Consider the following 26,051-nt stretch of genomic DNA (forward strand, 5'->3'; position numbering starts at 1 on the left):
AAAAAAGGGCGAAGAAGATCTTCTAAAACCTGTATCGGAGTGGCAGTCGCTTGGCCGCTCAGCTATACGTTACTGTAACTTTGGTATTAATGCCTCGTAGAAACAAAAAAAAAACAGCAGGGATGGGAGAAAACCGTTTTCGGGGAGGATATAATGTATATGTGTGGGTGCTTTGTTTTAAACTGCTTACTGCTTATCGATCACGTTGTGCTTATATCATGTGTGTCGTCGTCGCCCCACATATGTTCACCGCATCCAGCTGCGAATGGACGTACCGGTCAGGGCATGTGCGGCTGGCGGTAGGTCGGCATGGTGACGGTCGCCCTCGGTTGCATGCCGTGACCGATCGTCCGCCGTCCGTCGAAGGCGGCCATTGCTGGCGGCTAGTAGATGCGGGACATCATCCGGTTGGGCGGCAGCTCGTAACCACTCCAGGGAGGGTAAAGTCATGCCGTTGCCGCCTCCTCCTTGATGAGGGCGGCTGCGGCGGCTGCTGCTGCTGCTGCGGCGGCGGCTGAAGAAGACGACGAACCGGACGGTGAACGGGATGCACTGTCGTCCGCCGAGACGCCAGCTGCGGCGGCGGCTGCTGCTGCGACGGCGGCCGGCAACGGTGGCAATAGCAACCCGGGTGGCAGCTGCGGTGGCCCAACGTGCGAGGGTGAGGCGGCTGCGGCGGCCGCTAGCATGGAGACGGGTGGCTGCGACTGTTGCTGCTGGTGATGGTGATGGTCGCGGTCCCGTTCCCGGTCCCGCTCCCGATGATGGTCCCGATCCCGGTGGGCGGCGAGCGCCATCTGCTGGGCGGCCAGCTGTTGCTGCTGGGCGGCCAGCTGCTGATGGTGCTGCAGTTCCCGCTGCTGCTGCTGCTGTAGGTGCTGCAGCTCGCGCTGTTGCTGCTGCTGCAGCTTACCCTGGTTGACGACACACTTGCGCATGTGCTTCTCGAGCGTGGAGGGCACACTGAAGGGCATCTCGCAGAACCGGCACCGGTACACGTCCTTGCCGAGCCGGCCGTGCGTCTTCATGTGGCGCGTCAGCTTCGAGCTTTGGGCGCAGGCGTACGAACACAGCTCGCACTTGTACGGCTTCTCGCCCGTGTGACTGCGCCGGTGCACCGTCAGGTTGGAGCAGTTCTTGAACACCTTGCCGCAGAACTCGCAAGTGTCGTTGCGCAGTTTGCTCTCCTTCTTCATCATCGGCTGCAGCAAACCGGCGCCGGATCCACGCCCAACGCTACCATCCCGGCCCGGTTTCATGTCGTCGAACAGTGCGTCACCACGGTGCAGCCCGGGAAGGCCCCACCAACTATCGCTTCCCTCGAGCTTCATGCGCTTCGAGGCGTCGAACGGGTTTTCGAACGGATTGAACAGCGGGACCTGGGGCAGCTGGGCGTTGTGGTGCTGCAGCATGTTCTTCGCCAGCTCCTGCTTGATGCGCAGTGCCGTGGGCAAACCGTTCAGCTTTTCCGCCAGCCCGGGGATGGCCATGGCGCTGTTGTTGTTGTCCCGATCCTTGCTCGTCAGCTGCAGCTTGAGCGCATTGCCCGATTCCTGCAGTGCCTGTTTGTACGCTTCCGAGTACTGGGCGATGTTGGACAGTCCGAACTTATCCATCAGCTCGCCAACGAGCGAGGTGGACATTGGCAGCGATGCACCGCTACCGTCCTTCTTGGACTGACTCTGCGTGCTGCTCATGCTGAGATCTTCGGCCTCATCGTCCTCATCCTCATCCTCCTCATCCTCATCATCCTCATCGTCCTCACCGTTGTCGTCGTCCACATCGTGACTCATCCGACGATCGTCTCCATCCGCGTCCAGCTCATCCATCAGCTCGTTGTCCGTATCGTCCGGATCGCTCTTGATCGAGTCCACATTGCTAGCACCCGAGTCCGGTTCCGAGACGGCCGCCGACGAACGCCGCCGCCCATGCACCATCTTCATATGCTGCTTCAGCTTCGAATCCTTCGCACACGCGAACTCGCAGCTGGTGCACTTGAACGATAGCTCCCGTGTGTGGGTCCGCCGGTGCACCAGCAGGTTGCTCTGGAACCGGAACTTCTTGCCGCAGAACTCGCACGAGTACAGCGCATTATCGGAGGCGGACTGGATCGACTGCTTGTTCGGTGGCGTTGAGGCGGAACGGGGCGTATTGCTGATGCTGACGCCCGCATCCATGCCGAGCAGCTCGGTGTGTTTCTCCGGCGGCGTCAGGCTCTGCGGTCGCGAATTGTTCGTTAGCGGCGTCGGAGGCAGCTGCGATGGGGACGGGCTGGCAAAGTGGGACGGTGAGTGTTGCTGTTTGCGCGGGCTGGGTGAGTTGGAGGAGTTGGAGGTTAGGTTCGCACCCGGGCTCGTCGTCCCGGCGAGCTGGCGCAGCCGCTGGGAGTAGTAGTCCATGTGCGGTTCGAGCCCTCCACCGGGCGTGAGCGTTAGGGCGGCACCTCCAGCCGATGGTGGACGTTCGGAGGCGGTCGCACCCGTCGCCGGGTTGAACTGCTGACTGTGTGACTTTAGCTGGTTCGCTGCGGCAACGGCCGCCGCCGCAAGGTTAAGCCCGTGGCTGCGGAACTGCTCCGACATCAGGTGCTCCATGCGAAAGTCATGGTGCGCCCGGCCGAACAGTGGGCTGTGCGGATGGTGCGGTGGCATTCGGAGCAATCCGAACGGGTTTGGATGCAGCTCGGGCGGTGGCAGTAGCGTGTGGTGCGCCCGCAGTGACGTCGGCGGAAGGCTTTGTGTCGATTCGCTGCGCGACGGTGTTAGCGAGGGCGCTGTCGTGATCACGCTGCTGGATGGTGGCGAATGGTGCACGGGATGGGATGGTGAGGGAGTGGTCGCGTTGAAGGGCGCCGCTGGTGGTTGAGGTGTGCTCGATTGCCGCAGTGATTGTGGCGTGGTGGTGAGAGCCTGCGGACTGGTCAGTGCCAGAGCTACCTCCATCGTGTGATTGACCGTACTGTGACTTCCGTTCGAACTGCTGCTGGTTGTGGTGGTCAGCTTCGGTCGCTTCGTTCGCACCTCCATCTCCTCGTCGGACTCAGCGTCCACACCGTTCGCGGTTGCGGCGCTGGCCGCCAGCTCCAACCCATTGCTCGGTGTGTCCTTTTCTTTGAGCGCTGGTGACCGGATCTTCTGCGGCTGTTCCTGTTCCCGCTCGATGGAATCTTCATTTCGGCTGCGGCTTGCACATCTCGAGCGTGGTAAGATCGGTTCCGGCTCGTCACTAATGTCGGTCACCTTCTGTGACTCCGGACGCGTCGTTGCCGGTCCGTTCGCTTCCTCGGAAGCGGCTGCCGATTCCGGTGCATCGGATTCTTCGGTCGGTGCCGCACCACCGTCCTGGTTGCCGGTGCTCGCCAACGATTCGACGTAAATCTTCACACCGTGTGCATGCTGGACGTGTTGCACCAACCGCCACGCCGAATGGTACTTGGTTTTGCACGTGGAACATACGTAGTTGCTCGGCTCTGCATGACATACAACGAATACGGGGAAAGAACAAACAGACAAAGAGAGAGAGAGAGAGAGAGAGAGAGAAAATAGATACGATTAAAAATAAATAACATTACGAGATGAATTATTTGTTATTTTGTAGTGGGTGATGGTTCTGTCGCACATTGTATAAACGTTGCGCATCCGCCGTGGATCAAAGCATTGCCGGCACGGGCGGGCGTAGTTTTCCCGCTAGAGAGCCGCAACAAAAAATAGCCGGAAAATGATATAAATATTTGCAAAACCACCAACCAGATAGAATGCAACCCGCGGGGTAAAAGAGTCTGAAAGGGGAATCGGGGTGGGTTTGGAAATGTTTTTGATGGAATTCACTCCCAGCGGCAATCCGTATTAATTCCACTACCTTTGCAATATGCAAAAACCGAAGCCGGATTAAAGATACGGCAGGGAGGGCTTTCGCATTGGCACAATATTTACATGTGCCCGTTCGTGCGGATTCGCAATGTCCTGTTTATAAAATTGCATCCCCCTCCCCCCTCACAAACCATGGGTAGTGATGGAACGTTGGTCACCGTGCATGTGCATCGAACCAGCTGCAAGTGAGTACGCTTTCACGAATGTTTTAATTAAAAAATAGCTGCAATTTTTTCCTTTTTCTTCTTTGTTTGATTTTTCCCCATTTATTTTGAAGGTTCAAGAATCATAGTAGACATTGCGTTTATGGTCGCGGGGTTGAAAGGTTCAGTGCTGGTGTGCTAGTGAAAATTTCATCCATTTGTGGTGCTCGAAAAATGTAACATACACTCAAATTTAACGTGCTTCAACTGTCCATAACCCACATATGGGTTTGTGGTTTTTGCAATTTTCCCGTCTGCTTTACTCGGGAAAAAGTTTCCCCAAAAGACCTACGTTTCGACTGCACATACGCGAACGCGTTTCGTTCCGGGCATCATTTGAATACCAATGAGCGGACACTTGGTGTAACCAACGACGGTTGGGCATTACTACCCCTCCTCGAAAGAAGGCTCCAAGGAAGCTAAATGGTGGTTCGCATTTCATCCCCCACCACACACACATACACGCGCAGAGAACATAACCGGATGCCACGGACCGGATGAGTAGCAGATGGTTCACGGGAAAAACGTTTTATTGCAGCATCTTACAACCGCGAACATATCTGTAGCACACCGGTCCACCACATCCATCTCGTACGTACGCGAGCCTGGCGAGTTCGCTTCCATTACATCCCATTACGCTGGCCGCTGGGTTTGGCGGTTTGGTAAAGTTCCACTGCCTAAAACAACCCCCACACATTCGCACCTATCGGAAACACAAAGGGGACTTTTCTATATATTGCGTTATGGAAATTTATAGTGTTTTTATTAAAAAAACAACAGCCGCACAAAAACCATTATCAAACACCGGACAGGATTTTTCCCTTTTTTTTGGCGCTGTTGGTACTGTGCTCGTTTTACAGTGACAAAGGATGGCCGTTATGGACAACGTATGGTTAGACAAAAAAAAAAGCAATAGGGTGCACGGTACGGTAACTACTGGGCCCGAGTTTGTTACTTACCGTAGCCTTCTTCAAAGTGAATTCTTTTAAAACCCCCCGCCCCGATGACGGTGGCTTCGGATTTTTTTTTATCTTAGCTCACGGTGATTGAAAAACTACCGCATCCAATTGACCGTAGCCGGAACATGGGACCATGGGCTGCCCCGCGTGAACACGGTGTGACCATAATCACCTTCGATACGAGCCCGGTTTGATAAATATCGAAATGGCAAAAAAAAAAACAGGGAGGTGAACATTTATTTTATTGTCCTGACAAGACTTAATCAGCCAGCGGAGTGCCTCCTGATTTGCTGACTCCTCTACCCCCGTGCCACCCTTTCCGTCCACGGTTTAGTGTTTCGATTTTTGACACATTTTCACCGATGCCATCATTCCGGGCACGTACAATGGGAAGCGGCTGGATTTTGTCCGGTTTGTGTGAGGGTTTTTTTTTTGTGTTACTGTTTTTTTTTTCTTTCTGCCCTCTAAAAGGGGGATGGTTGGGCAAATACCAACAAAAAAGCGACACAACCGCAGGGCGGAGAAAACAGTTGGCTACGGCATTTATGAGCCGTGGCCTTAAAGAGCATCCCATATGTGAATCGCCGCCTTTCGATAGCGATAGGCAGGAGGAATTTCCAATTTTGTTGAGCTTTATGATTACTTTAAAGCCAAATTCGACACGATTTTCACTTCATTTATCATGGCTAATCATCAGTTTGTGTTCTAGTTTTATGTGAGATGTAATAGGTTTAGGGCTGTTGTTGAAGAAGCGTTGCAAAAGAGACGAGAGACGACTGTTCTATATTGAAGTGATATATACATACATTTCCTGTAGGGCAAACATATTCATGTCTATATCATCAAAGTCAACGAACTTTATAAGGGATACGATCGGAAAAGGACATAATGCTGAAGACTGGCACTGCAGACAGTTTGCGTTGTGGGATGAATTCGGCTTGGAAAAGGGAGGAATAAACTTCCACCACAACAATGATGATATTGTTTTTCCATTCGCCAACGCCAATTTCTAGACACCGTCCCATTATAGAATTGACCGTCCCTGTGCGAACACAGTGCACAATGTGCACACCTACCAATGACAATTAATCACCCGACGATCGGAAGATCCCTTTTCTCCCGGGGTCCTGAGTATCCCCCCACCGGAACCTGTGCCGGTTAAGTGAGACATACATGCGTACACGCCCCTTCGGTACGAAAATGGGCGAAAGCGAACCCTGCAATTACATCTCGTCCCCACAGGGCCCCACGCAAGTACGTGCCAATTTCTCGCGTGCGCATTGTTCTGGCGAATTGTCCACCGCGGTGATGCTGTCATCACCCGGACGGTGAAAAACGCCCCAAGCCCAAGATCCTACGGGATGATGTCGATAATGTCTACGGCATCACACCCCATCCCGCCGTGCTTCGGTCGTCAGTCGACGTCCCGGCCGATTCTGGCATTCCGCTGCAAACGCTTGCAATTCACGGTTTTGATTGCACGACCGATTTTAAGGTGCGGCCACGTGTGTTTCCCGACCGTACCGTCGTCATCGATGCTTATGGTAATCATCTCGCGCTCGGTCTTGCCCATCGAAACCAGCAAAAAAGATTAATGAACAAATAACGCCACGATCGGTCGGTACGGGGTTGAAGTGTTCGATCGGAGACGGAGACCTTTCGCATGCCACCCACACACCGCCACCACAGCGATTAAGTGTGTGTGTCGTGCATTGATTGTGCCCTCCATCTGAAAGATGTGCACCGAATGGTAGTTGAGATGCGTTACCCTGTAGCCCTGTAAATACAGCTGAGTATACACGACTATCAAAATAAAAAAAAAACTTGACGAGTATAAGGCCATTCTCGGGCAAGTAGTCGTTGGTTTAAGGTATGATGGGTGGCTAAAAATATGCATCCCCCCAGACAAGGTGTGTATCGTACGGGTAGCGAAACAAAAAACAAGTTGACCCCTAATACACACTTTTTTATGACGCATGATCTACTCGCACCGCTCCGTGTACAGTATCGTTTTTTTCGACCGATTTTTTCCTACTCATTTGATTAATACAAAAAAAAGGACGGGTTTAAATGCCGACCACATCAACACCTTCCGGAGTGGATCGAGCATAAGGTTCACCCTTTTCCCTTTCATTTTCATTCCAGTTCGCTTCCGTTTTCGTGGAAGCGACAGACGGGATAAGACAAAACGCCAAGGAAGAACCCTTTTATATTCATAGAGCAACAACAACAAAAAACACACACACACACACACAGAAGCATGATGATGATCCTCGGGTTAAAGCGTGCACTTGAACGAGCGCACGGAAGCACGCGCGCGCACGAATAAAATCCACGTGCGACGCATAACCCCCAGCGCTACCACCTTTGCCGCGAGTAAACTCCGCGGTGAGCCAGGTGAGCCACTGTACCTTGCCAGCGTAAAGCGAAAGTGAATTAAGGAGCAAGGAATACGGCAACTAAAAAAAAACCCTACGAACCCTTCGAAAAGGTGTAGTATGGGACAGAGCGACAGACGGGGAAAAAATAGACGCGGAGAGTTGAGTAAATGTAAATGAATCGAAAGTGATGCGCCCGTTGCGTGTGTTAGCCACGAGCCAACAGGATACGTGGCCGCTTCCGTTCCGTCCACGGCCGAAGGGGGTCACAAAAACAGACAATCCTTTTTTCTCGCTCGTTACGGGTCGACAGCATACGGTGCGGTTTCGTACCACAGCTGGACCACGATCGAAATCGAAAGCAACTGATCAAACGCAATCCGTCCGAATGATCGGAGAGAATAACATCGATAAGATTACAAAATAATCAACAATACGAAATAAAAAAAAATCAGGGTACACCGCCCACGAAAATGCGTCACGAGGAGCAAAAAGGCACCGGGGTTGTAGGGTTATAAATCGATCGATTTTCCTTTCGTTTCGTTAAGGAAGCCACGATCGTGCTGAGAAGGGATGTCAATAAGAAAGATGATCTGATAATGATCAAGTTTGTTTTGTCTTCTTGGAACTATGTTAAAAAAAATGCGCCCAAACACATTGACCCATTAATCAAAAGGAAAGATCGAATCTGGTAGATCGGTCAACAGGGCCAAAAGGGGTCGATCGAAGATCCATTTTTATCGTGGGTTTGTTTTTTTTAATGTATATCCACTGAGTCACCATCTGATATTGAGCGTATTTATTACGCTACCGGGCGAGTGCCTGCCATATGTCCTTTTTCGGTGAACTTCCTTCTGCAGGATGTTTGTGGAATGGAAATGGTAAGCAATAAAGCAAAACCCTGATTGACCGTTCGAGAAAGGTTAGAAAGTGTACCGAACAAACGCTCACTTGTCGATTCTTATTTAGAGACATATTTTATTCACTCTATAAATGATTCCTTCTCAGGAACGCTTAAAATACGGATATGCTTCTTACCCCTTGATTTTTTTTTGTTGGCTTGCTCATCCCTCCCCTCCCAGTCTGGAGGGGTTAAACACATAAATCACACATCGTAACCACAATCCGGTCATTTTGCCAATCGCATCGGCCGTGGAAGCAACATCACTTAGGCGGCCTTAGCGGAACCGTCGGAACCGTTTTCCTCGAGTAGTCACGTACGCGTGGGAACCCTTCTCAGTGGGTTTGATTTACATATCCGTGTTGGTCCCGTCGGAAAAAAGGACCCAAAATAGGATATAGCTGCTGGGGATGGGGAGGCGAAGGCCGCAGCAGCAAACAAAAAATCTGACCGGTTGGACCTTTACCTTTACCCCGGGGTGGAAGGGTTACTCCCCTTTTTTTTCAACTTCCAACAAGAGCCTTCGCAAGAGGAAATAGCAACGGCGCGTTTAATCTGCCGAAGGACGAAAAATTGTTATCACTTCCGGTGTTGTCGGAATCCGCACTTAGCCTTATGGTGTGCGCTTTTCAATGGTCACCCAGCTTTTTTTTTTTTAGTCGAATCTCCCTGCCTTTTTTTCCTCTCAAATGGACACCTTAGAACGGACGTGGTGTCGAATTTTTACCACCCAAGGGGGAAAAAAAAGAAAAGGAATCCCATTATCAGCTTAGAAAGGTTACTTGGGCTACCCGGGGCTATCTTTTTTTTTATGGGTGAAACGAAAGAAGCGAGATTTATGCTTTTTCGCCCTTGTGGACGATGTCAATCCATCGTCCGAAAGCAACCGGAAGTGGAGATTCATTTTCAACACCACTTCCGACGCTCCCGCTTTTACGGCGCGCCCTTGCCATGTTGTGTCCGGAGGGGGGGAGGAGGGCGAAACCGGTGGGTTTAGGACATTGTCCGATCCACTTGCGATGGCGGATGTTTAATTGTTAACCCATTCATCTGTCCACAGTACACAGCAAAAGGGGGGACAGGAGGGGTGAGTATCGTAAAGTGAGAGCGCCGGATAGAGACGACACCCGTCAACCGGAAGCTCAAAAGGAGTCGAAAAAACGAAGGGGCCAGCACGAGGAAAGAAAAAAAAAAGAGAATCCCTTAGCACCCGGATCGGTACAGGAATGAAAAGTACAGAAAGAAAAACTACGTAACATGAATTGGAAATCAGTGAGCAGAAGAAGACAAAAAACCCCAAACGACACGCCATTAAAACAGACAACGTGAGCAGGTCGTGATGAGTCCTGTTTCCTCTAATTTTAAACCGAGAACCCAACCTCGCGGCTCGTGACCGGCCGTGGCACGCGAGCTTACGCACCATTTTTTGTCCATTTATTCCGTACCTCTCTACGAGGAGTTTCCCGGACGGGATGGGTTCGGTCGGGTGTGGGGAGGCCAAAGAAGAAAAAAAAACCATCGGGAGGATAATTAACATAAGTACGCCGTGGCGGTAACATGGCTTTAATATTTATGTCAACCGTGAATGCCAAACGGGTTTGTGCATGTTTGCCAGACGGTTGATACGCTCGGGCCAAAACCGTGTGTTTTAGGAGGGATTTTTTTGTTTATGCTTCAGGTGATGTTGTTGAATCAAATGGATAAATTTTGGGAATTTTTGACTCTATCCGAAGGTGCGTACGCGGTACGCGGATGCTTCCGGTTTTCGGCAGCGTTCAATCTCTCACCGTTTATGATCCTTCCGCCCCGGGGAAGAGTTGAGCGTTGATGCACGATTCCGGGGCGTAGGGAAATTTAATAAAACATTTTTTAATGAAGCACCTTACTTGGGAGCGATAAAGCGGGGTTTTTTGTTTGTGTAGTTCTAACGAAAATGATCCGTTAAGTGTGTGTTTGAATTAACTGTTTGAATAATATTATTCGTTTTTTTACGTTTATTTTTCACTTTCCCTGTTGTTTTATAGGAATTTTCTTTGCAGTGACCGGATGGCTGTGGCTGTTTTTGTTTCTATTAGATTTTTTTCCCCCAAAACTTGACACATTTTGAAACCACCCGGTGCGATCATCTGTGCTAACCCGGAAAAGCTAACCAGCGCTAAGCTTAATAACCCCCTTTATTTACAGTCCGGTACGCAGCGAAAAATCTAACCGCTCGCCAGATCAACGACAAATGAAGGTTAATAAATAGGTTATAGGGACTTTCGGTCGGTCGGTAAGGTTTCTTTTGTTTGAAAGTGAAATTTTTCCTACACACCATCGTGTGCAGCCGGGCAACGGTATTGGAAGAACACCGTACACACAACCCCTTCCCGGCCATGTATAGGCAAAGCGCAGGAAGCATTGTCCCCGGGAGCCGTTGCAGTTTTTTGAATGCGCCCGGATACTGGCGGGCAACAACACGGAACGGTTGCTGATGATGATGATGATCTCGGGACGGGACCGATTATGGTGGCGTAACGTACCCGGCAACGGGAAGAACGTAGGTGCACGTAGGGTGGGTTTAAATTTATGCAGCCAGATGCTGCGTCATTTACCAGCGTAAACCCCTTTCGAACACACACACAGCCGGGGTCACCACCGGCGGGCGACATGCAGTGCGTGCCTTTGTTCTCACTCTGGAGGAGAACCATTCGGTGGTCCTGCCTTTTGTCAGCAGAAACCGTTCGATGACAGTACGTGTGCGGGGAAAACGTTTCGTAATGTGACCACTTGTGTAAGGACATCCCCCCCTTCCCCAGCTCCCCCAGTACCGCATTGCGCAATGGGTGGACCAGTTCTTCATGGAAAAAGGATTGATTTCCAATAGACTCGGTTCGGTGAAAAATAAACTCTCCACTTGGTTAATGCACCGGCTGCTTTGCGTGATGCGTAATCCGCCACACATTGAAAGACACCACCACCAAAGGACTACGCGACGAGTGCGTGTATCAATTACGGTTCGTTTTGTCAATCAGCGAGCATCCATTTGGCCACGCAACGGGCTCGAGCGGCGAGTGGCGAGTGTAGAAAAACAAATATCATACCGAAGAAAGAAAGGATTATCTTCCGCTGGGAGGATTATGGGACCGTCTCTGGTCTCAGGTGGCCCATATGGCCCGAACAGCGCGAGACCGCTGGTCCCCCTGGCCCCGTCGTCGACAGTGCACTGTCAAACGCAGATGGCGAACAGGGAGTTAGTCTTTTCGGAGTATCCTTCGCAAACCGGGTTAAGTAGCCGCCAATCTTCCCTTTCGGTGATGCTCGGTGCGACACTGCTGCCCGTGACACATGACGTCATCCGTCTGTCCGTCCGTGCGATAACTCACCGCACTGCCTTCAGCGTACCGCTCGGTCGCCGTGGCCGAGGGGGGGCCAATATTGACATTTTAATTTCCCCCGGCCCGAAGTGTACCATCTGCACACGAAAGCCCTACGCCCCGGCGGTACCGTGGCCAGACGCAATCCCGCTTCCGCTGGAGGCGGTTACTCTCGGTCCGCGCGAAAGGATTGCGAAATTGAAGATCTAGCGCTATTGAAAAGAAGGATGCCAGCTTAGCGAGAGCTTCTTATTCGATCCGATATCCATCATGCATCACGATTGAAAGAGGGAATTAGTGCTCGGAATAGGATTTCACTTCGGCCACGTATCGGAAACCGCTTTCTATTGAAGGATCTCTCTGGTAGAATGCGTAGTGAAAATGACTTTTCTTTTGAGTCACCAGGTTTGGAGTTGGGGTACTGAGCGTGTTGTCCCAACTCTGGTGGCGTAAGAGCCCAGCTCCTGCTCCAGCTTTACCTACCGCAAGCAGATGAGACAAAAAATTACAAATCATCTAACACTTGAGCAAAGGGCCCGCCATGCTCCAGATCTCCGTGCGACATGCAAATCTGGCCACTCCACCTCCAGTAAAACAAGACACCGAAACTTGTTGGTAAGATGCCAGCGCGGTTATGATGCGAACGGATGAACCGCAAAACCGCAAGGGCAATAACGGAGTCACAAAGTGCCACAATCGACCGGAACCGACCGTGCATGGTGACCATATTTCTTCACGTACATGCGCGAGTTTGCACATAAAAACCCCCCTTTTTTTTGGCGTCCAAAAGAACAGCGAGACAACAATCCGCTCCAAACAAAAGTGTCTGCACGGGGCAAATTTCCTGCCCGCGGGGTGGGAAGTTGAAGCTGGATACGACGCCCGGAAGTCATCGGAAGCTGGGCTGGGGTTTGGGTCAGATGCTAGACAGCTACAAGATATTGCACGCGAGTGCAATAAAATAACACCATAAAGACCACTGGTGGACAAACCAAACTCGCACGACGGCAAGAGAATGTGCCTGCTTGAAGTAGGCACATCGCTCAGTTTGAGATTGGCGAAGCAATGGAAAAGAAATAATAAACTGATACTTTCTTGGTTGGTGGCCATGGTGTAGCCATGGTTGAAAAATATGCAAAACCCCCGATTCCACGAGGATAAGTCCTGACTATTGCGAAGAAGCGTTGAACGTTGAAGCGTTTCTCAGTTTGTCGCTCAGTGGTCAACTTCCGACTCGGAGGGTGATACATGATGCTCCAGGACGGTGAAATGGTTGGTTTCCGGTTGCTTAGCCATCAGCCGTACACACTCTTACACCTCACTTCAAATTTCCCTACTCCCCTACCCCTTGCTCGCGCCATTTCCCAACACTTCACCCATCGGAGTCATTGAGACATTAGACAGCTTAACCCTTTGCATTTTTTTTCGTTGAAAACTCTTTGATGCTTAAACCACTCGGGGTGCCCGAACCCCAGCGTAAAAAACGGTTGACGGCAAACGGAAGTTACTGTCCTTCCGGGTCTGGGCGTTCCGGCCCATGGTCCGTCGTTTGCGTCATTATCCCACCCAGTGCCGCAGCTCGTTGCCACTGGAAGCGGACGGTGCTCGGGAGCCTGAGCCGAACGATAAACAGTGCGAGCACACGTCCGCAGCACCAGGTAGCCGGGCCAGGGCACATATGAATGGGAAAAAATAAACCCCGGGAAACAAAGAACCGAAAAGGGCTCGTAAGCGAAATGCCACCTACGGTGGTACGATGGTACCAAAACGTTCGGACATGACATTCGGTGTGGGTCGTCGGATTACTTCCTGGCGGACCCCGTAGTCCGGCCGGTAGTAATGCGGGCAGGTTGCAGGTAACGGGCAGCGTGAGGACAAAGGATGAGAACATGCAAAAGTAGGCCCTACTCGAAAGGCCCCCCCTGTGCCATCCCGTCACCATCGGTGGGCACGTCCGTCCGAGGTGGAGTGGACACGAACACCGAACGGTGTAGAAGAATCGTGACACTTTCAATAGCCACCGCAAGGAGCACTAGTACAATGAGGTGTTTTTTTTTTTATTTCAGAATGCTCAACGCTGGTGTTCTACGTGGACAGGGCGAATTGTTTTTCGTGTTTGCCGAGCGAGATGGAATCGATTTTTCTTCCCACTGCACACACCGGGAAAATACACAACCGGCTGGCCGGCTTTTAATCAAATGCACGGGCAATGAAGGTTTTAATCACCCGGGGTTTGTTTCTTTTCTTTTCCCTCCAACCTCCCCCCTCCCCACACCCAGTTGACCAGAACGCATTAATGCCACTTACTGTCTTGCCGTTCCCATGGTTGGATGGATTTGCACAAGTGTTTTGCAGTGATTAGGTCGATTGCAGCTTGTTTTTTTTTTTATTTTGGTTCCGTGTCCCTGCGTAAGTACTCAGCCTTTTGCACCCGGCCGACGGGTTAGGTCATTTTGCAAAGCATGCCAATTCTGGGTCGAAAAAGTACTGCCCGTTGCAGAGTGATGCATTTGGTTGCCGGGCTTGTAAGCATCGTACAGGGGTGATGTGATGAATAATTAATCAACCGTAATTGATATGACCGGACATGTAAGCCCTTTGCTCCGTTCCGTCCAGAAGTGAAGTGGTCAACCCGATGGGGGGGTTTTTCCCCCGGTTGCCGACAACAAAAAAGCCCCTTTTTGCATAAAGAATGTGTAAGGATTCATCGGCAGATAGCCATCGCCATCAGCGTCGTGTCAAACCTGTCAGGAACCCTGCTGACCAACGGTCTAACATTTAACTGGGGTTTGTGTTGCTTTCTCTCTCTCTCTCTCGTTCGAGGTGTATACAGTTCAAGTGTACGCAAACCGACCACAGCCGGTGACGTAGCGCGGTGTATGCCATCAATGAGTGCAATTTTAATTGAAGTGGTCCGACGGTTTTCTCTACGGTGTACGGCCTACGGTGTACTTACCGCTGCTGGTGTTGTTGGGTTCGGGCGCATCGGAACCACCCTTCAGCCGGCTCTCGTGTGAACCGTTCCGGTGGGTGGTCTGGGATGGTTTTCGGCTGACGAACTCGTCCTCGCCACACGACGACGGATCGATGTCCATGCGTTCCTGCTTGATATCGGCCGTTCGGGCGGACGGTTTGTGGCTGTTGTCGTGAAGGTTGCAACCGAGCGGACTGGCTCCTCGCGACGTGCAGTGGGTGGATGCGTTTTCTGGTTCTGTGAGAATGAAAATGCATAAAAAAAAAACACACACACATTAATAAGAGTTAGCGAGAAAAAAGTTTGTTCAAAATGACATAAACATAGAGCTAGGAACACATCAAGCACAAATTTATGTATATAAGAATATATGTTTGGAAAAGACATTTAAAAAAAAACATAAAAGCAACCCACAAAACTAACTAACAAACAACAAAACAATAAAGAGAGGAAGAGCAATGAATGAAATAGGAGGTAAAACGAATTATCATCGAAAAGGGACACGGCTTTGTTTGCTTTTGGCGCTCTGGCTTCGCACTTTCGCACCACTTCAACGGCACTATTGCTTAACACTAGGCAATCATTTATTTATCGTAACATATTACAGCAAATGACATCTTGAATCGCGGGTGGCGTGGGGGAAAATAACAGATTGGATAAGGAAACATTAGAAGGTAACAAGACAGTGAGAGAGAGAGAGAGAGGAAGAGAGAATGAGAATAGAAAGAGAAAGTGATAAGAAATAGAAAGTTCCTCGTTGCTGTTGCTCAGCGCTAGAAAAACCAAGAAGAGCGTTAGTTAACTCAGTTAGCCGCAAATTGGACACCAGCCCACACACACACACACACACACACACACGCACAAACACATGGAGGTATTTTCGTTCCTGTCTCAACGCCAAACCCAACCGATGGGGATGGGTATGGAGAGTTTCCAGGTCTTTGTTTTTATAAGTGAATCGCAATCTAGAAAGCAAAACCGAATGCAGGCAGGACGGGCACGGACGCGGGCACGGAAAGGAGGGACGCTAAAATGAGATACTTGATAAAATTTGGTGGTTTTCGTTTTTTTTGTTTTCTTTTGCTAAGCAGTTATGAAAGCGATCCAATAAAATAATTAAAACAAAACAAGATATTTAAGATGTACGAAGTAAACAAAAAAAAGGTCACAAGAGAAAATACAACAAACTAAAGCAAACGCTAAATGATAGTAAAAGTAAAACATTCTAGTAGAGAGCTAAATAATAACAAAAAAAGAGAACTTTAAGGAAGGTAAACAACAAAACTTGACAACTAAAGTGGACAAAATAATAAGGCGAAAACAATAACCGAAACCAATATACTCACCATCGCCGAGTTGTTTCGGTGTGCTGGACGCACCGTCGCGCAGGAGTTCCGCCGGGCTGGTTGGGGGTGGTGTGTGGACACGATCGAACGTCGTACTGCTGCTGAGCGTGGTGGCGGTGGTCGTGATTTGCTTCACCCGGCAGGACACATTCGGCATGGAGGCACGTCGCGCCGTTATGCTGCTGCTGGTGTTGCTGGTCAACATTAGCCGTCGGCCATCCGAGTCCGAGTCACGATCGGTTCCGCCAGCTGTTAGAATGGCAACAACAACCACAACCGCACGGTTGCGACACGATCACCGGTGAGTATCGGTTAGGTAAGGCACCGGCCACGGACGGTTGCGGACCGTGATGGACTGCCGCGTCTATGCTTACCTTGCGTGAAACACTGGCCATAGTTTTCCTTGTTACACTGGAGCACTTTGTGCTGGATGAATCGCACGATGTCGGAGAGGGCGAACGTTTTCTGACACGACCCGCATGTAAGGATATCCTGCGTGCCGTCCGAATCTCCCGTTTCGGAATCTAGATGTTGGTGGGATGATGATGGTTGTGTGAAGAGTGTATGGCAAAGATGTAGGTGAAGGGTGGGCGAGGGAGATATGAAGAGGGGAAGGACGAAAAACGGAGTAAAAGGACACACAGTCAAGCAGTAGGGCAATGGTGGTAGTAGTAGTAGTAGTAGTAATAGTAGTCGATAAGGAATACACAGAAATATAAAGCAAGTTGATGGTGGCATTGGTGGTGGTGGTGGGGGTGGTGAGAGCACAGGACGGGGTAGGAGATTCAGATTTGGAAGGCGACAGTGAGTTCACAAAAATAGAGAGGGGGAAGAAGAAATAGGCGAAGAATTAAAAATTATTATCTCATCACAGCTAATTTAATGAATTTAATTAGATTTCTTTGGTTCGGTGGCGTTCGGCGGCCGTCTGGTGAGGGTCGGTCAGACCAGGGAGGAGTTCTGGTGCGTGCTGCCCGTGCTGCTATTGCTCCTGCTACATGTGCTACACCCCCATTTGCTGACGGATTGTACGTTCCGGGGTGGAGTGAATGAAAATTCCGGACGGCGGAAAGAGTTGCCACGGTGAAGAAGCATTTGGAGAAGAGTTTAAGAAGAAGTTCTCCCCATCCTCCAAGCGAAAACCATCAGAAGTCCACGGCGCTACGGGTATGTCCATTCGGGCATTCCAGCAGCAGGAGGACATCACCGTGTTGTTCTTTACGATTTTAATTAAAGCAACCTCGGTAGGGTTGAAGGGGAATGTCGAGCGGTGGCTGAGACCGAGGATGTCTTTGAGGGCTACCAAAATCTGACCAGTTATCCGTTTTTGCTAGTAGCGATGGTGGCCGACTTTAGAACTCCACCATCTTCCTAGGCGAGTACTGTGGAGTGGCACATCGCAGCACTAGACCGAGGGGGGTTTGGTTTTATTTTTATGAGCTACAAGAATAATAGCTACCTTTACCAAACGGTCCATCCAGAAAACGTCCACCAACCCGCAACGGTGTGGACAGGCAGGACAGACCGTGAGTGTGACAAAACCGGAAGGCTTCGGGCGGCATTCCAGCTTGACACTTTTATAAAGTACCCAGGGCTCCCAAGCCCCCTCCCCCCTTCAGCGTAGCGGGCGGCATAGACGCCACTACATTCCATCGCGGACTGGGAACTTTCTCGTCCAAAACGCTCAAGACAAAGGACATACCGAAGGATAACAGTTTTAGTGAGTGATAAAAGTCGGCTACCAATTTCCCCGCCGCCCCCGGGGACCGGACCGAGGGCACGGCCGACGCGTGCCCCCGGGCCGCTTATTTATATCGAGTGGTGTTATAAATTGCGCTATTTTCATTTTTCGGAATTAATATAATAAATTTCTCGCCATCTCGGGTCTCGGATCGTAACGAAACGGCGGCTTGACGTCTTGGCGCGGTATACACGATACACGAGCATCCCGGGTATCGGGGATAAATCCGTTCGATTTTATATCGTCCCCCTCGCCCGCTCCCGTACTCCGAGCAGGCCACAAGGGTGTTTCGGTGCAAGGGGAACGGATTTCACCCCAGTCCGCAAAAAGGATGCGAAACAACACCATCCTTGCACCAATGGAAGATGTGTAATTAATGTGTTTCCCTCGTGCGACATTCTGCTGAGGGTGGAGGAGCTCTATAGTGCTGGGTTATGGCGTCCTGGCCTGTGCCGAGGCCGAGGTGCAAACGACGCAATGGAACTCAGATTCGAAGACGCAGAAGTGGAAATAAAATTGAAATAAAAATCTCAGACCATCAGTTCCAGTTCCATGGTCGAGAGCGAGACACTAGCGCGGTCAGAAGTTAGGTTAGTCATTAAACGCTGGATTGTGGCGCTGTGTGCCATAAAGTGCCATTGGGTAGCTAATCTTTTTGTTTTTTTTTTGTTGTTGCTGGTTTGGACAACTCCGTACTCCGCTGTCGAAAAGGCAGGATACCAATTTCCGGTGGCCCATGGCAGATCAATCTTTGGCCACTTCTTCGCGGGCCGTGTGTGTTGCGGGGAGGGGGTTTATGCTCCCAATGAGTTGACCCACTTGAATCCGCCTTTGGTGTCTTGTGTTGCTACCGGTTACGGGAAATGGAAACACATTAAATGCAGGGTGATAGCACTGTCGTCAGACACTTCCAGCCGGCAATTGACCGTAAAAGTGCAGAAGCAAAACAATTAATATGATAATTTTGTTGCATTAACAGGGGCGCGCTGGAAGCCTTTTTCCAATGGATGTGGCAGTCACACACGCTCCTAAACGCTCGACTGTTAATTAATCTGTTTTTTTTTCGGTGCGGTTATGTTTCCTTTCGCTTGCTGACTGGTGCAATCGATAATTTATGATTGGCGTAAAGGCACAATGTAGCAATCGTAAAGTTAACATCGATGACACACTTTTTTTTTATCGTCAAAATCTGCGACATTTCAATCCACGGTCTTATGTTTATGCACCGAATAAATGTGGGGCTAATTTTTGTTTTATACTGCAGTAAAGCAATGTAGGAGCATGGCGCCACTCGCTGCGATATGCGCTTCAATTAAGTCCTGTACGAAACTACGAATGACTGCCGATAAGCATCACACGCGTGACACCATGTTGAGCGATATGGAAGAGTTGGGAATGGGCCCGGGTCGTCTCTTTATGGATAGCAACTATCAATAATTTGATAAATGAATTGCGACGTCCACAAAGCACCATTAGGTTTAGTTCATATTTCAGCAGTACAAGAAAACATTCTCGAACTAGTCCCGCTTTGTCCAGCAGTTGTGGTGAGCAGAACAATACCCAGCCCCCCCATAGAACCATCGATTGTGATGCCGATGTACAAAAACAAAACCCATCCAGCAGGGGCGAATGAAGCCGACTGGCGAAAAACTCGCACCCCAAAATGACTAATGATCGCGAAACTGGCTTTTATCAATCGAAGAAGTGAAAGAGTGCATACGCACAAGATAAGCCGTACCACAAACAACACAAAAACAACGCGAAACAATAGAACAGTTCCGGTTGTCGGTTGCTTTGCACGCACAGCCAAGCAGTGTCTTTTTTGGGCGATTGTTTTTCACGCTTGTTTGTCCATCCCCGTGCAGGCCCGAACGTCCACCTAATCGGGAGCAAATTGATGTGCAAACATGTAGGTGGCTGGTGGTAAAGGCGGGGAAAATAGGGGACGCAGTGTTGCGTAGAATAATGCTTCGGGCCACGACCCGGCTGTCATTGCGTCATTAAATTAATAAAACCACCACATCCCGGCCCAGCCGGACCTGGTTAGCGAGCGGAACGGGAGCTTCCAATCCACATCACAGCAGGCCGACAAATCGATTGGAATGGAATGGAATGGATCAGCGCCGGATCAAAGCAGTCGCCGTTTCCTTGGGGGGGAGGTGGTTAGTACAGGGTAGGTTCTCGCCCAGGGATTAACACCCCAGGAACGGCTGGTGTGTGCCTACACTTGTCGACTCCTCGGGGGACTCACCGTCGTAAATCAGGCTTATTTAATTACCCTTATTGAGAGTGGTCAATGGGAGAGTTTTCGGGTGTTGGGAGGGATGGTGGTGGTGGTGGTGTGAAAATAATCCCTCCACTAGAGGGGAGTTGTATGCTGGACACCAAACATTCACCACAAATCAATGTAATGTCCTGCAACTCCTCACAACTTCCGTTCTTGATTTCCTGTCCCATTCACTCGTTTGCTTCACGGATTGACCGTTGCCCATCGGTGTACAAGGGGATGATTGATTTTATTGCTATTGCTTCTTCAGTGCACGCACTTCCTACGAACAACGAACGCAAAAGAGAACGGCCACAAGAGACGAACGGACGAACAACAAGCTGACCGCTTGCCGGTGGGCCGGTGGAGTGAGCGAGATAATGGTGTGTGGGAAAAATGGGCGTCCACTTCGATTCACGCACCAGACGCACACCATACACGCGTACACTGACCAATGGACTGCGAAAGAAAGGGGTTGCGTTAGCGCGTGTGTTTGCCGCCGAGTGACCAATGGAGAATGCGATGCGTTCCGTGCACATGTGTACTGCGTGTGAGTGAGCCAGATAGGAAGCGGGTGAAAGAACGGGACGGGACGATGCTTGTAAGGGGTAAACCGAGGGGTGGCAAACGCACATCTGCACGTACCGGATCAAGTAGTGTTAATTTCGGTGGCGAAAGGATTACCCGACACCCATTACTTACCCGCTGACAGTTCGAAATGTCAAACGCTTTTCTTTTGCTTCTTTTGACGTGTGACGCGCTTTGCCAAAAATGCGTACCTAAACTGCATCCCTTCGTTCCATTGAACGGGTGGCCACTTTCTCCACCCCCACCCGCAACATGCGCCATTGTTGTGCACCGGGGGAAAAAAACCGGGATCAAACAGAAATGACAACCGACAAGATTGGACCGGTTTTACGTTTCAATGCGTTTTAAGGTCGAAAGGGGCAGCGAGAGCACAGCGATGGGTCGAGACATCGACATGCAAGTACCTAAATCTCGGTCAACCAATGGTGCATTTTTCGTGTGAGGCACAAACATCGGTCAATCATTGTCAACCATCATAATTTACCCTCCCCACATCACACATCTTCCACTTTGCACTTTCCACTTTTCCGATCTCCCGCACGATCCACTGTTTGATCCCTTAAAACCATATGCATCGACGCACATTCCTCGTTGCATGCTCTCGTTTCCACTCGAAAGTGCAACTGCATCCGATCAGCAGTTCTCGTACATGTGTGTGTGTGTGTGTGGTGTTGCAGCTGCAAGGTCGAAATAAAATCACGGAAAGGCCGTCCGATCTGTAGGGGTTGGTTGTTAGGTTGTTTTGGACGAGGAACTCGCGGCTACTTGGCGTTTGATCGCGCGTACACACTCGCATCGACAATTGTCGCCCGTTCGGATCCTTGCGTTACGTTTGTGGGTTGGATTGCATACTGCCTGCAGGACGCATAATCGAACGAACCCGTTTCCTATCGACTGCTATCGTAGGAAGGCTTTAGCGTTACTGCTGAAAATTGCCCACAGGGCGGCAAATTATTTGATGTCCTCTGGTATAAGGAAAACCCAACTTCTTACCAACAACCCTTGGCGATTTTCCCTTTTTTACGACACGAAGAATAAAATCTTGCCAATTCTTCTTACACGTCGCTACTGCTAAAACCTCACGTGAAAGTGAGGAAAGAACGCACATACTAACACAGCCATAGAGGAAACCTTTATGTAAATCCAAACGATTGTTCCAGCATCCTTCAGACGCTAGTTGTTCGTCTTACAGATATGAAGGACATCGTGGAATACAACGCGCTTTGGTCCATCGCAATCGTATCGTAAGGTGCTGTGTGTTTGTTAGACGAATTTTCCCCTGTTTTTATTTAGGGGTCCCAAATGTCCTTCAAAAACAGACGACAATCTTCAGAGCGGATTGTGTGTGTGTGTGTGTTTTTTCTTTGGGAGATTTGCTTCAAAAAAGCTGTGTACAAAATGGAAGTGTCGTACGGCGTAAAAACACCCAAACAATAAATCATGCTTGTGCCGAATGTCTTCCCACCGTGCCGGAAAATTGTTTAGTGAGCTTTGTTTATCGCGATCGCGTTCGAAAGAAACGGGTCACCGATATTGACAAGAAGCGCCATTGTACGCGGTACCATAACATATCTAATCTCGCCTAACCTTTACCAAAGCAAAAAAGCATAATGTCCACTGAAGGAAAATTGCTTGTCCACAAAATAAAGCGATACATACACGCACACACAAGGACACTGCGGTCACAGGAAAGAAAAAAAACAATACACAATATCGGAAAAACGTATAAGTTTTCCTGCAAACAGTAGCAATATTTCCGCTAAATGAGCTGATAGGTATCGCGAAAAACCCCGTTGCGCACCGTCAGCAGAAACAGCATCGTACAGTGGAAAAAAAAGGACCGGAAAACATTCTTCGCTGGTGTAATGCCTTCCGAATGGTACAACACAACGCCAACCGGACAAATATGCTTTTTCCACCCCCCAAACTACCGGTTTGGTTGGTCCGGAGAGCCAGCGGAATCAATGTTAATAACGTGTTTCGGTTCCAATGTTTTTCCCCGTTTCGGGTGGCGGTGGTGATCGACTATTTGATTGACTTTCGATGCATAAATTATTGGCCCTGTCCGTTTGTGAGACAATCGTCCAGAAGAAAAACAAAAACCAAGCAAAAGCAGTGTGACAAACGCACATCCTCCCTCACCGAGGCTCAGTGGACAAAACCAAGGGGGTGGACAAAATATTTTCATTTATTTATTCATATCGATTTTGATTGAAACCGAAACCGGCCAAATATTGTAGCTCGGGCCAGCGGAAGGGGGAAGGTCCTGTTAACCTTCGAAACCACACAAAACCGTACACTGGACGCCAGCCGTATCGGCGCGAGACGGACAAATTCGATTAGGAAGTTGTAAATGATATTTCGGTACGGTGAATTCGGTCTATTGCACGCCACCCACGGGAGGGGTACTATGTGTTTGTGTGTGTGCGTGTGTCTGATTTTTCCTTCCGCTGTTGTTCGTCGTACAAGAATTACACCGATCCGGATCGGTTGGGGTGAGTAAGATGGAAAACAAAACCCCGCTCCCGCAACAACAAAAAAAAAAGAAACGGCGGAAACAGAGATGTAGACGCCTTGGGCTATTTCCTGATGATTATGGACATGCACTCGGAAGCGTAGAATTGGGTGTTGCTTTCCGCTACCGAAAATATGTCCAATTTAGTACGTTCCCATCCCACGGTGGGATGACTTCTTGGTTCTTCTGACTTCTTGGTTCTCGTTTGGCGAGGGGGGGCAGATGTCAAATTATTGATTTGATGTCCTTGGCCATAGAAAGGAAGGACGACAACCACAAAAAAAAACAAAGCAAACCTGGAAAACCACCGAGGGATTAGGCATAACTGGGACAACGGCAACACAATCGCCGGAGGACATTCCAATGCTGTCGGAGCTGATTGTTTGATTCGCGATTATGCGCGCGGGTGGTTCGGGAAGCGTGATTAAAGCCGGTGCGGTACACTCCCATGTGTGCCCATGTGTGGTGAAAGTGACTGTAGGTCGGCGGAGAGCCGCGAAAGATCTCGAGATAAATGTGATAAATTCCAACCGCCACGCCAAAAAACTAGTTCACAGTAAATTTGAATAATCACTAAACAAACGGACGGACGGACTCGGAACGATCCACCACCTCCGGTCAATGGCTGTCCGTTTGTTGGGGTGGTGAGTAACGGTTGAGCGGCGGAAAAAAAAAGAATAAATAATGACACACCGACACACCGTCACGCAGCGGATCGTGTGGTGGTGGAAAACACACCGTCGAACCGGCGTTGATAGTGGAGTTACTGAAGTATAACAGCGCCAGAAAAGAATACCTTGTACATATATTTGCATTGTCGCGTGGGTGGTTGTGGTTGGCACGAGGAGAGAGGGGAGTGATGGATGGAGGGAAGGGACCCGCAGCTCGAAGCGGTAACAACCTTCTGGTCATTGGAGCAATAATCGGTTGAGGCCACCAGTACACACCAGAACCCATATAGAGCGCGTTATCACCCGCTTTTGTCGCGATGAGGTTGACGAGCGTCCGCTTAAGCTTTGGGTACGTTCCGCTCCACACCTTCTCACCCTGATCGAGAGCCGTACCTTATCAGGGTTGGTTGGTGATCGGGGGAAGAAGGAAGAGGATGGGCGGGGGACGGTAGGGTAACCAAAACCCAATATTTGCCAACCCGGACCCGGAGGATCACAGACACCCGACACCCGGCAAGAATAACCGGACCCGGAGCGCAGTGAGAAGGTGGACCGTTTTTTTTTATTTTTATTCTACTCCGGTGCTTATCAGTTGTTTGCGGGTGTGCGAAGGTGGACGCGTCGAAAGACCTTTTACCCGGTCTGCAATGCGCGAGACTTCCGGGGCACAGACACAAGGTGTCCGTTGGCCGTGGCTATATGCAGCGTTTAAACCCCCGGGGGAAACAAACCGCCACATTGTTGTTGGCCCTCGCGAGTTTATTTGCCTTGATCGTTTCGTATGCCTTTTGTCCCCGTTTTGCGTATCGCTAGCTCTGTTTCTCGTGCTCTTTCTCTCTCTCTCTCTCTCTCTCGTTGGAGTGCGCACCGGATTGTTGAACCGGATTCTAAGGTTAGTATAGGGTTCTGTTTTTACTTCTACCTTTTATTACACCCGTTGGGGAACCTGCCGGACTAATCGGTATGCTGGCACGGCCAATGTGCGGGCCCGTTGGGTCCTCTGTGTTCGTTATCCATCAGGTTGCCATACACCTTTAGCAGGTAAGCGGGATGCAAGATAGATAAGCGAAACCAATTCGAACAAGGTCCGGTCTGTGCTGTAGTGGGGTCAAATCCCGCTCTGTGGTGAGTCGGTTGGAGGGTGAAACACCCACGCAACCTATATCAAACCCCACCTCCCTTCCGTCTCCCCCAACACAAGATGTGAAGAGGGAGGAGGAGAGGAACCTCGAATCAACACGGCGACGTAACGTTCGACAACCGTTGCGGTCTTATCAAGTGTCAAACAACGGCACGAGGGTTGCACGGCTGCAGCTGCATCTGTCTTCCCACACCACGTACTGGGTTTCGCAGCCGCGATCGATACATGATGGACGCGCGTACGAGTGTATCGCTTATCAGTTATCAGGAAGATTTGTGTGGGAGTTTGTAGCACCCTGGCGAAACACTCCCCTTTACCCATTTTTTTTTTCAAACCTCCCGCTTCGATTAGCATTTTGAGGGGGGACAGCGGACAAAGTTTCGCATTTAAACGACCGTTGGGATTTAAATAATATTTCACAAACATACGCACGAGTGCTTCTTGTTGATTAGAAGGGCGTAAAAGGGTACATTAGAAGGGCACAAATTACACGTTTCACGGCGGACGCGGAAGGTCCTTTTCGTATGCATTTGCACTAAAGAAAGAGCCAGATGAAAGATGAAAGGTGACTCCCTGCTCGTGTGGTGATTCCAGCGGAGTTCCATTCACCCATGTTTTTTTTTGTCGATTAAGGAGGTACCCGTACGGTTACAATTATAGGCCGGAAGGTGACCAGCCAACCCCCAAGCGCACGTCACCCGAAACCAAAGCAAACCTTTATTGTTATTCTGTGTGCAAACGGTGGTTGGAAATGAAGTTGGGAACGGTTGCGAAACTCACGATCGCGATTGTGCGAGTAGAATCCGGCATCTTCGCTGGTGGACAACATCTTGGTCCGGCGGCTCGACAACGGTGTTCGGTGTCGAAACAGGCAAACAGGCAATAACACCAACTCTGTACCACCATGCACAATAGAATCACAATTTTCTCTTCATAATATTCGCGCTATTTCACGCGCTGGAAACGAATAGCAACTGCGTGCGTACTATCCCGAGATGCTCTCTTCACTATCGCCCGCGGAACACAGACCAATTTATCACGCACGCACACTGCGGTTTATCACAATACTGTCGCAAAACTCGTTGAAAACATACATTCACAAACTAAGGCTAAACGGCCACCGGTAAGGAATCAACAAAATAC

At 50.0% G+C, this 26,051-nt stretch overlaps 1 protein-coding gene across 1 annotated transcript; it reads right to left on the reverse strand.

The window, feature by feature from the left end:
• Positions 1-446: 446 nt before the first annotated feature.
• On the reverse strand, positions 447-25,737 carry LOC128719035 (B-cell lymphoma/leukemia 11B). Its single transcript, XM_053812654.1, has 5 exons — positions 25,689-25,737; positions 16,361-16,510; positions 15,987-16,235; positions 14,623-14,877; positions 447-3,469 (listed from the first exon to the last, which is right to left on the reverse strand). The coding sequence occupies exons 1-5, from the start codon at positions 25,735-25,737 to the stop codon at positions 447-449; spliced, it is 3,726 nt and encodes a 1,241-aa protein (XP_053668629.1).
• Positions 25,738-26,051: the final 314 nt, after the last annotated feature.

This window comes from Anopheles marshallii, chromosome 2 (genome assembly GCF_943734725.1).
Source record: "Anopheles marshallii chromosome 2, idAnoMarsDA_429_01, whole genome shotgun sequence".
Lineage (NCBI taxonomy): Eukaryota > Metazoa > Arthropoda > Insecta > Diptera > Culicidae > Anopheles > Anopheles marshallii.

Coding starts and splice junctions, on each gene's coding strand:
- LOC128719035 (XM_053812654.1), bottom strand. CDS start 25,737: ATGTTGTCCACCAGCGAAGATGCCGGATTCTACTCGCACAATCGCGAT. Junction 16,511..25,688: donor CTACTCGCACAATCGCGATC/GTGAGTTTCGCA, acceptor ACCAACATCTAG/ATTCCGAAACGGGAGATTCG. Junction 14,878..15,986: donor ACCGAAACAACTCGGCGATG/GTGAGTATATTG, acceptor TCATTCTCACAG/AACCAGAAAACGCATCCACC.